Source organism: Quercus robur, chromosome 3 (assembly GCF_932294415.1).
Source record: "Quercus robur chromosome 3, dhQueRobu3.1, whole genome shotgun sequence".
NCBI classification, from domain to species: domain Eukaryota; kingdom Viridiplantae; phylum Streptophyta; class Magnoliopsida; order Fagales; family Fagaceae; genus Quercus; species Quercus robur.
The window spans coordinates 14,853,677-14,865,845 of NC_065536.1; the positions used below are offsets into that span (position 1 = coordinate 14,853,677).

Below are 12,169 nucleotides of genomic sequence, written 5' to 3' on the forward strand. Positions count from 1 at the left end.
ATTTATTTTTTCCTCAGAAAACGCAGCTTTTATGTGTTGTTTTTAATGCCTTAATCATAGATAAGAGTGCAAGGGGTTTTTGCTGGAGCGGTGGCATACCGCCACAAATGATCGTTTAGGAAAAATTAAAATGGGTATTTGTTATACACAATATTACTTATGAAGTCTGTATTAGAGATAATTGTTGGATATCAGAAGTTAGAGATAATTTTTTGGAATAAATGTGATAATAGTGATCATTTGATAAACATGTTAGGGAGATAAACTATTTGAGATTCTTCAACTGAGTAGTTAATATAACATATAAAAACATATTTAACCCAAAAGGTCTAACCTTATGGGAATGAGCTCAATTATGTTAATTAACTACTCATTATTCTTATCATTAGTGCACAACAATTTAATAATTTCTCATTATGTGACTTAAACCCAATTCATAATATATATATATATATATATATATATTCTCAGAGCTAAATAATTTTCACCAAAACCAGATTTTACTTAGAGATTAAAAACCAATTTTTATCCCTGAAAGCAATATTATCTTTATTTCAGGAGCACAGACATCACATTTAAGAAAGAACTTTAAGAAATAAACTTTTGTATCCCCACACAATATCTCTTCAATTATAAGGCTGGTTTTTTTTTTTTTTTTTTTAATTTTTTTTTAAATGCTCCTTTCTTTTATTTGCCTGCTTCATGTTGTAGAAGCTTTGTTTTTTAGAATATAATTTAATTAAATTTTATCATGCTTGTCTATATAATGTCATATCCCCACCATTAATCTGGTTTAATGAACTTTTCCCATTTAAATTACCTCTATCTTCTTATTTTTCTTGACTATATTAGGCAATATAAAGATAAGCTAATTATGTGAGAATTGTAGGTTGCCTTTTTTAACTTGGAGAGAATATTCATCATTGGCATAGATAACCTGAAGATGTTGTGGCACAATCATCAACTCATTCCAGATTCCTTTTGCAAAATAAAAAAGTTGCATGTTGGCAGTTGTAAAAGTCTAATGAACATTTTTCCTTCTACTATGTTGAGAAAATTCCAGAATCTTGAAGAATTAAAGATAGAGGATTGCAATTTGGTAGAAGAGGTATTTGAGGTTAGAGGGGAAAATGTTGATGAAATATGTGATAAGGGATCTACTCAATTGAGAGTCTTGAGACACTTGACTTTAATCAATTTACCGAAACTTAAGCATGTATGGACTTCAGATCCTGAAGCAATTTTAACATTTCAAAATCTACGTCAAGTTAAAGTTTCTAAATGTAAAACTCTGAAAAGTCTTTTTCCGGTCTCGGTGGCCAGAAGTCTTGAACAACTTGAGAGTCTACATATAAATGATTGTGAATTAATGGAGGAAATTGTTGCTTTGGAAGAAGGCTTGGAAACAATGACTAAGTTTGTGTTCCCAAAAATAACCTCTCTAACTCTTCAATCGCTGCCTGAACTTAAGTGTTTCTATCCCAGAAAGCACACTTCAGAGTGGCCATCAGTGAAAAGTTTGACGATATCCAAATGTGACAAAGTGAAGATTGTTGCTTCGAATGAATTAAACTTCACAGAAACAGATGAGTTAGGCGATCATGTTCCGGTTCAGCAGCCCCTCTTTCTCATTGAAAAGGTATGAATTTCTACTTGTCTTTTTGTTAGCATGGATATGACACTCAAGTGTAATTATTTTAAAATGATCCAAGAAATTAAAATTAATTACAATTTGTTAGTACTTAAGAAACTAGTTGGCTTATAATAAAACAAAAAATTAACATAAAGACTAGTCGGACTACATATAACGTAGTTGGATTATAGGAGCCTAATTTCTAGCTGTACCATAGTCGTGTTGAAGCTATACATACTAACTTTTAGCTGAGCAATTCTTGCTCAAATAAACAGAGCTACATTTAGCCAACCTCCAAACAACACAAAAAAGGCTACATTAAGTAAATGCTCAGAACAAGAAATTCGATATATTGGGTAGGTCTATGACCATCTAATATATAACAAGTAAGTTATCGTGCAATACACGGATAATGTTGTAATGTTTTATGTTAAATTGTTTTGGGGAATGTTGTATACGTATTTTAACATAATTGTTATGAAAATTTCTTTAAAAACAACAATTATAAAGTGTACAAACATATCCATTATAATTATTCCATTGAAAGAATGAGAAATAAAAAAAAAATAAAAATAAAAATAAAAAATAACTTTGGAGGAATATTATAGAATAAAAGTTGATATAGAATGTGTCTTTTTCTTTCTCTTCAATTCTAAAGCAAAATACTACTTATCAAAAAAGAGAATGTGTCTTCTTCTTTTTTCTTTTTTTTTTCCTCTAGAAAACAAAGCTTTTATGTGTTGCTTGTAATGCCTTAATCGGAGATATATGTGCAATGGGTTTATTCTGGTGGGGTGGCACACTACCACAAATCATCATTTGGAAAACCAAAAAATGGGTAGACGAGTTTCTGCCCAAAACAAGATTTTACTTAAGAAATTCAATTGTTTTGTTTTTAAATCTTTGAAAGCGATATTGTTATCTAAATTTCGTGAGCACAGGCATCACATCTTAGAAAGAACTCGAAGAAATACACCTACTGTCTGCCTCTCAATCTCTCTTCATTAAAGCCTGGTTAATTTGTGTTTCTTTTCCCCCATTTCTTTTATTAGTTTCTTCCATGTTCTACTTGCTTTGTGGTTTGTTGGAATTTAATTTAATTAACTTTTCCCATGTTTGTCTCTGTCTTATTCCCAACAATAATCTTCTTCTTCTCAATTACTTTTTTGCAATATAAAGGTAGATTATTGACTCAATTGATATGTGAGAATTGTAGGTTGCCTTTTTTAACTTGGAGACAATAATCATCGATGGCATGGATAACTTGAAGATGTTGTGGCAAAACCAACTCGTTTCAAATTCCATTTGCAAAATAAAAAAGTTGCATGTTGGCAGTTGTAAAAATCTAATGAACATTTTTCCTCCTAATATGTTGAGAAGACTCCAGAATCTTGAAGAATTAAAGATAGAGGATTGCACTACGGTAGAAGAGGTATTTGAGGTTAGAGGGGAAAATGTTGATGAAATATGTGATAAGGGATCTACTCAGTTGAGACACTTGACTTTAATCAATTTACCGAAACTTAAGCATGTATGGACTTCAGATCCTGAAACAATTTTAACATTTCAAAATCTACTTCAAGTTAAAGTTTCTAAATGTAAAACTCTGAAAAGTCTTTTTCCGGTCTCGGTGGCCAGAAGTCTTGAACAACTTGAGAGTCTACATATAAATGATTGTGAATTAATGGAGGAAATTATTGCTTTGGAAGAAGGCTTGGAAACAATGATTAAGTTTGTGTTCCCACAAATAACCTCTCTAACTCTTCAATCGCTGCCTGAACTTAAGTGTTTCTATCCCAGAAAGCACACTTCAGAGTGGCCATCAGTGACAAGTTTGACGATATCCAAATGTGACAAAGTGAAGATTGTTGCTTCGAATGAATTAAACTTCACAGAAACAGATGAGTTAGGCGATCACGTTCCGGTTCAGCAGCCCCTTTTTCTCATTGAAAAGGTATGAATTTCTACTTGTCTTTTTGTTAACATGGATATGACACTCAGTGTAATTATCTTAAAATAATCCAAGAAATTAAAATTAATTACAATTTGTTAGTACTTAAGAAACTAGTCAGCTTATAATAAAACAAAAAATTAACATAAAGACTAGTCGGACTACATATAATGTAGTTGGATTATAGGAGCCTAATTTCTAGCTGTACCATGGTTGTGTTGAAGCTAGACATACTAACTTTTAGCTGAGCAATTCTTGCTCAAATAAACAGAGCTACATTTAGCCAACCTCCAAACAAAACAAAAAAGGCTACATTAAGTAAATGCTCGGAACAAGAAATTCGATATATATTGGGTAAGTCCATGACCACTTAATATTATCTATGTATATTGTTTAGCAGAAAAAACAATAATTTTTAGATTTCTTTTTTGGAAAATTCATGGAAGACTTAATTGAGGTTTCTAAATGATAAAATCTTATATAAAAAGATTTTCTTTCAAACTAATTAGGGTTTCTTATGTGGTTATTAATGTTTTTAAATTAGAATTTTTCTAGTAGGTTCCAATTAGTTTAATTAGTAAAATCTTTTGTTCTTAAATAAGACATTTGAGCTTGAATCTACTTACACTAAAAATTAATTCAGTATCTTGAATTGATCAATGGGATCCTTTTTATCTTTTATTTTTCCTAAAAATAATTTTTTTATATAAAAATTGTGTGCATTCATGTACTCATACTTTTGTGCTTGACTTATCTTGTTTGGAACAAATCCCTTAAAAAGAAACTATAAAACATGTAAGAGTTAGTATCTTGTATAACAACTATATAGGAATGGGTTACCTTTACGGGGGAGATGGGAATTCACATCCACCTGAGAAAATGTTATATATAATTATTACATAGGATAATAAAGGGAGATGCATCGATGCACATTGCTCTCCCTCTCTAGATAGCCACTCGATTTACATACATTCGGTCCCACTTGAAATTGTTGAGAATATTATCCCAAACTTGCTTAGAGAACACTAACTTCTGCTTTCTTTTGTTCAATACTTCGATCTTTCCCAGGATACATTCCCTAACTTGAAAGAATTGGATTTGGATTTGAATGAAACCATGAATCAGACAAATGGTCGACTTTTTGGAGAGTTCATTTGCAAACTAGAAGATCTCAGTTTGTCCGGCAAAGATGATAAATTGATAGCAGTCCCTTCGGTATTTGTTGAAGGATTACACTATCTTAAGACTCTTTCCGTCACTAATCTTTTCTTCGATAACGAAGGACAATATGCTGGGACGTTTGATCGTTTGACAGAGTTGAATCTATATAAAATGCCCAAGTTGATGCTTTTGTGGAAGGAAAACTCTGAACAAGGTAGGGCATTTCAAAATTTGGGGATTCTGAGAGTATCAGAATGCGGCAGATTAAAAAATTTAGTTCCATCCTCAATGCATTTCCGAAATTTAAACACTTTGATAGTATGGAAATGTCATGGGTTGATTAGTTTTGCAACTTCCTCAACAGTCAAAAGTTTGGTCCAACTCAAACAATTGTATATATTTGAATGCAAAAGAATGAGAGAAATAGTCACAAACGAGGGAGAAGGTGAAGCAGGAGATGAGATTTGTTTCAATCAATTGGAAGATTTGTACCTTGATGATTTACCCAGTCTGAGAAGCTTCCACTTGGGTAATCGCACCATCAAATTCCCATCACTGGAAGATCTAACTGTGACCAGATGCCCGGAAATGAAGATCTTCTCTAATGGAGTCCTAAGCATGCCGAAGCTAAAGAAAGTTGGACTGGACGAAAACGAATGGTGGCCAAAGCGAAGAGAACTGTTACCAGAGGAAGATGTGAATAGCGCCATAAAAAGATTTTGGGAGGAAAACTACGATCCATGCGTGCAACAATTATTCACTGAGAAGGTAATGTTCTAATGCTTTTATTTTATTTTATTTTTAAAAGCATTTTCATTGGAGTAGACACAAGGAAAGTGGCATGCGCTGTGGACCCAATGGTCACATATCCTAATTTCTAAGGTAACATAAGATTATTAAATATTGCGTAACACTTGCAGTTCTTAATATTGCTTTGTCACTAATGGTCGCTAATAGGTACAATGCACTGGAATAGTAAATATTTTTATAAAAAAATATATATATGATATACATTTAATTATTAAGTATTAACAAATAAAAAGTTCCCATAAAAAAATAAATAAAAAGTTAAATTAGAGAATTCGTCTGAAAGAATATAGCTAATTTAATTAAAATTTGTTAGGAGAACATCAAACCTAATCTAATCAGAGTTTGTTTGATATTGGATTTCTTTATATATTAAATTAAAACAGTGAGTTTAACTAAGCCTTAAGTTTGGCTTAAAAATAAATAAATAAAATGACAAATACACACACCACTTTGGCTTTTTTTATTTTCTTTCAAATTACTATTTTGTTCACTTATATAATTCCTAAACAACAAAAAAAAGCTGACTTATATAGATTTCCATTTTATATATGAACTTACATTTCTTCTATGGTGATGAAAATGCTCATCTCTCCTATACGTAATCACAAAATGATACTACTTTTTTACATAAGTATTGTATCATTCATTTATATCACTGAATCACTGAAATAGAAACACAAATTTAATCTTCTTAATTTCTTATTTTTGCTTCTAAGGAATTTGATTTGAAAAGTAATGATATTTGTTCTTGTGCTTGTGGATCTTCTGACTTTGGTGTCAATTGCATGTATATTTGGTAGATAAGAAATTAAGAATGAGATTGTTTATTTGATAATGATGTAGTGTTGTGTTGTTTTGGGATTAATTTTCTTTGATCTCATGTTTTTGGATTAATTTTTCATTTGGGCCATTAATTTAAACCTCTTTTATTGTAGACGGATGCAAGCACAAGTGAGGCCGGTGAGAAAAATGGTGTTGATAACTTGGAGGATTACTCAAAGGAAGATTGATCTTTTAATTTATTAATGATTCAATTCTAGAACATTATAAATAATTTATATTGTAGTTGTTCAATGTAGGTTCTATTGTTGAACGTGTGAGGTAGTCTTTTCTCTTTTTTGGGGGGTGTGACGTAGGCTTTATTGGATTGGACAAGAAAGTTTGCCAGAATGTATTGGTGTGTTATGTATAAGCTATAAGGTTGAGACTCAGATAGACTCATGGTAGTTTTGTCATGGAGCTTTGGAGCTAAGACAAGGCTATTATATTGTCCAAGAAATCATACGAAGTTTTATCTGGTAGTTTCGTAGACAAATTAATGGATTGTTTTAATCAAGTAGTGCATTTTGTACTCATCCTTGCTCATCTTTAAGGAGTGAAAAACATATAGTAGGATCTCTAACTAATTTCTCAGGAGCAAAAAACAAATACCTCTTACTCTGAAACTATGATAAACTACTAGTGGTATCAAAACTGGAAATCTTGAATTTGATACCTTTATATGTAGGACCTAAGATTCATAAATAAAATTAGGACATTCACCCTATAAATAACGACTCTTTTAAGCCGTGTTGTAGGTATTTAATTTCAAATTTTGATTATACGTGCTTAAGAGGGAACCAACTGAATGAGACTCATGTTAAAAAAATGGCTAAGTAGTACAAGTAGAAGTCAACCCATCATATTAGGTGGGCTTAGGTGCCTAACACCATCTCAAATATTTACCCAATCTTCTTACTTAAATGATTGGTCTTCACTTAGGCGCCTCACACCAAAACTCAACTCTTAATAGTGGGCCTCTCAGAAACATGAAGGCCCACACCATGGCATTGGCACTTTCTTTAAAGATGAGTGAACCCAAATCCCTATTTAGGCCTCTTGCAAGACTAAAAGTATCTCCAAATAAAATAAGTATCCCACCATCACAGATATGTGAACTTCACAAGTATAGACCCCACATCCTTATGTGAGACCTACTCTATGAAATGAGTTACAACCCAAGGGATGCTTTCACCTTTACAAGACTAAATTGTTTATTATAACTTTTTTCAATGGTTTATTTTACTCAAAAATAAAAAGTTAAATAAAAGTAAAATTATCCCAAGACAAGATAAAATTCAAAGAAAAAAAAACTGTACTTTTTCTATTAAGATGAAATAAGAGATCTTTACAGGCAAGTCAACCTATTAGTGGTTCAGTCTTCAATCCTAAAAAAAAATGGTTAGTAATGATCTCCTTTCAGGTGAGTCAACCTATTAGTGGTTTAGGTCTTTTAAAATTTTCAGTTGTTGTTAGCAAAATTAGCACATTTGTACATCTTGTGGACTTGGAAAATGTTCTCAAGCAGACGTTGGGGCTACATGGAGAGGGCGTGGCTTGATATCTCTACCCCGCATGAATGTCAAAAACTGTCTAGGTAGCTCTTCCAATAGAGCCTAAACCACAGAAATCTGCCCACTTGTACAGACGATAACTAATTCATTAGATGAAATAGAATGAAGAAGCTCATGCCAAAAAATAGAACAAGTACAACGAAATGAACAAATAAGGAAATCATCAATTCAATTGATAAAACAGATAATAGGCTAAAATAGATGATAAAAACATCAAGAGGTAAGATACATAGAAATCAGCTTGCTGAGTACGCATTCACACTAGATTGAAACCATGACCCCATTTTCTACCAATAATATGTCCAATGGGTACTAGGAAAAGGTGGCTGCAAAGTGTATTAGACTGTTAACTACAATATAGCTCAAGACAGCAGTGGCAGCGGCAATCTATGCAACGTCTTTGTTTAATACATGCATTGCAAAGTTCACACGCACACATTTTTCCTTTCCTCACTCCACCAAGGAATATATTATCTAACTGAAAGAACTTAATTACCACATGTTTATTCCATTTTTTAGAATAATTTTTTCTTAAACAAAAAATTTATTTGTGAGATAGAATGAAAATGAGCTTAGGCCAAACATTCTTGAAGTTGAATTGGGTTAGAGGAGCTGAATTTGAATGCCACTCATATTCCAGCCTAGCCTTCTACGATACGAGTGAGCAGTCAGCTACTCATCTAAAGCTTTTTTTGATGGAATACTACTCTTTTTAAAATAATAGTAAGAATAAATTTACATCGTAGAATAAGTCAAAAAATAAATTTACATAAATAACTTGTTTATGCACATTTGGTACTCGTTGGCATACTTTTAATAAATAATCGAGTAAGAATGAATACATAATACACTAATCTGTTCCTATATATATATATGTGAAAAAGAATAAGAAAATAAGTTCCTTCCTGGACTTCCAGGTTGGTTTCTCAAAAAAAGAATCGTTGCACAATGAAAACGGAATCCAAAGTCTGTTACAAGTAATTGACACCTAATTAAACTTGATTACCACGTGTCTTTATCCCATTCTGTTTCTGTGCTTCGTTGGACTTCCAATCTGTTTCTGGTATAATGAAAACGACTGCGTATTGCATGCAGCACATGTGTTTGCTTAAAATGACCATTATTTGTTGGACGACATCGTTTTTGGCAATGATCAAGTTGAGAATTTTGATATGCTTGTTTATCTAACGTTGATAGCACACAGTATACAAGAGTTTTTTCCTCAACACAATATAGGGATACCCATTAATTTTCTCATATTTCTTAATCTTCCTCAGTACTTTCAATGTATTGTGAATATGTTGCTTCACTGCTGCTTGTGTATATTGACTGAAGAACAGGGTGGTCTCATTCATGTTCAGTTTTTGACCAGGAGCATTATTAATTATATGTTTCCAAAATAGTCATCATGGCCTGGACTTCCAACCAATTGGACCTGAAAATTAAGCAATAGGCAATCACCTGTAAAGAAAAGATGTGTTAGTGCAGGTCCTTCTCCACTAATTAAAATTGTTGTTAATTATATTTCTCTTTGCCTCCACTTTTTTGCTGAAGCCTCGTTAAGCCTTCATCGCTATGGAAAGGAATATGTTGATAGTGATTTTGATTTTATGATTTGTCTTTATATTTTTCTACTTTATTGGCCAATGATGTTCTTCATTTATAAATCAATAAAACTTTCTATCTTTTAATATATATGAAGCTTTTACTTCATTTTGTTTAATACTTTGATATTTCGAAGGATATATTCCCCAACTTGGAAGAATTGAAATTAGAACAGGGTTTTGATGAACCTTCAGATAAATTGAATGGGTTTTCGTTGTTGCTGGCTCAAGGATTGTGCAATCTCAAGACACTCGACGTCGGACATTCTTTCATTGAAGAGATATGTGCACATCAACTAGTTGATAAGGAAGAACAACATTTGAGAGTGATAACGCTATCTGAAATGCCCAATCTGTTACAGATTTGTCATAAATATTCCCAACCAGGCAGGCCTTTTCAACATCTGGACCAACTGCATGTATCAAAATGTGGGAGATTAAAGAATTTGCTGCCATCCTCAGTATCATTGAGAAACCTTCGAAATTTGAGAGTATCAGAATGCCATGGATTAAGTTGCCTAGTACCTTCCTCAACAGCTAAAAGTTTGGTACAACTCAGGGAAATGATCATAGCTGAATGCAAAAGATTGACAGAAATAGTTACAGATGAGGGAGGAGACATAGCAGGAGATGAGATTTCTTTTAGTCAATTGAAATATTTTGAGCTTGAATATTTACCCAGTCTCAAAGGCTTCAATATGAGTAATCACACCATCAGATTCCCATTATTGGGACGAGTAACGGTGACCGAATGCCCTGAACTGAAGATATTCTCTAATAGAGTCGTAAGGACTCCAAAGCTCAAGGAGGATCAACTGGCAGAAAAAAATAAAAAGTATGGCTAGCAGTGCTACGAGTCTATTAACGGTAAAACGGGACGGAGATATTACTACCAACATAAAACGGTTTTGGGAGGAGAACTTTGATACATGCATCCAACAACTTTTCACTGAAAAGGTATGTACATTCATGTACAGTTTTATGGAAAATTCTTAGTTTATGGTGTAAATTTTTTGCAAATATGCACACCTTTGTACACTTTTTGTGTGTCTATAATGTAAGTATAATGTAAACCTAAAAAATACTAGTTTTATTTCTCAAAAGCATCTATTACGGTTAGATTAAACACAATAAAATGGTACACACTACTAGTGGACGCTATGGGCATTGGTTAATAGGAACTTGGTTGTGCATAATATTTGCCATTAAAAAATATGTATTATACATCAAACTGCATAGAGTTGCCATTGTTTGTATACTTTTAAGGGTTTTAATAACGAATGCCCTAAGGGCATATGTTAGTAAACAATTTTAAGAAATTTTTTATAGAAAAATGAAAAAAATAACTAACTGATTTGAAAACTTTTTCAAATTTTCATAAAAAGTTTTCTAAAATAAATGGTTAAAGGCATTCATGAACCGGATCATACTTTTGATTGTCAATTGTTTATATTTTAGAAACACATTAAGCAATTTTTGGACACAGGATATTGGACGTTGGATCCAAGTTGAACCTAAGAGTATTAGTAGTAGTAGAGTTAAAAATTTAGCTATTTGGTATCACAAAAAATTACTTTATCTATTTTACCTACTCACTTTACAAAACATTCAGCAGCAGTGGATCTATTTTAGTTTTCAACATAATAAAATAATATATCTACTACAATAAAATAATATATCAAACCCAATAAAAATTAATTTCCCTATAACCCACAGCACAACGATGATCATCCACAACCCATAGCAACCATCAAAACCACAAAATTCAAATACACAATAAAATAGTTTTTTAAAATTTGCAAAATCAAAAAAAAAAAAAAAAAAAAAAAGAGGACTCCTAAATATATCAGATTTAGGGTCTGTTTGGATACCGCTGAAAACTGAAAACTGAAACTGAAAACTGAAAAATACTGTAGCAAAATAATTTTTAAATGTGTGAATAGTACCGTGGGACCCATTTTTAATGAAAAAGTTGCTGAAAAGTGAAATTTGTAGGTCCGTGAACAGTACACGATGTGCACTGATTGGCTGAAAAAAGTTTGAAAAGTCAAAATTTGCGGTTATTGTTCATTGAACAGTACATGAACAGCAACAGCAAATCTAAAAAACGCATGAAAAAAAAAAAAAAAAAAAAAGTTGAAAAACGCAAACGCGCTGGTTTTCAACGCAATCCAAACGCAGGCTTAATCCTCCAAAATCCATATAAAAACAAAATACAAAAATCTGAATATGTATTAAAAAAAAAAGTTGGGCATACGCTACCGTTGCAGCCGTGCAAGTGGAACTCCGATCAGTGATCCCTTCAACACTGTCGAAGACCTGAGCAGAGGAGTTTGATTGGAATTATTTTAATATTTTTAACTTTTAGCTTCACCTTCCGTACGAAGCCAAAAGTAGCTTCGTACAGAAGCTTGAAGCTAAAAAAATTTAGCTTTACCCCTACTGTTGTGTAAGCATTTTTTAGGTTTTTGTGGAGCTAAAATAACTATATAGCTTTTTAGCTCCACTACTGCTAATGCTCTTAAGTCTATAACCAACTAAACACCCCCTTCCCCGAAAAACCTCTTAAAATTTATAGGCGGTGGGAAAAAATGTACTATTATGTAATTTCCTCGAT

At 32.3% G+C, this 12,169-nt stretch overlaps 1 protein-coding gene and 1 long non-coding RNA gene across 22 annotated transcripts in view; one reads left to right on the forward strand and one right to left on the reverse strand.

Moving 5' to 3' along the window:
- LOC126717216 (disease resistance protein L6-like) overlaps window positions 1–12,169 on the forward strand; it is a 129,450-nt gene that overhangs the window by 74,011 nt on the left and 43,270 nt on the right. For 13 of the 21 annotated variants that reach the window (XM_050418676.1, XM_050418675.1, XM_050418674.1 and 10 more), the window contains 3 exons: window positions 890–1,639; window positions 2,850–3,587; window positions 4,653–5,237. In XM_050418676.1, the coding sequence (XP_050274633.1) occupies window positions 890–1,639; window positions 2,850–3,587; window positions 4,653–5,237 (2,073 nt within the window). Of the gene's footprint in view, window positions 1–889; window positions 1,640–2,849; window positions 3,588–4,652; window positions 5,628–6,490; window positions 6,871–12,169 lie in introns of those variants that run through there. The other 8 variants (XR_007652461.1, XR_007652462.1, XM_050418681.1 and 5 more) reach the window with 7 other exon arrangements.
- The window catches only part of LOC126717219 (uncharacterized), a 38,547-nt gene continuing 30,728 nt past the window's right edge, over window positions 4,351–12,169 (reverse strand). Inside the window, exon 2 of the long non-coding RNA XR_007652464.1 lies at window positions 4,351–4,455. This is a non-coding gene — a long non-coding RNA (uncharacterized LOC126717219). The remainder of the gene's footprint in view (window positions 4,456–12,169) is intronic.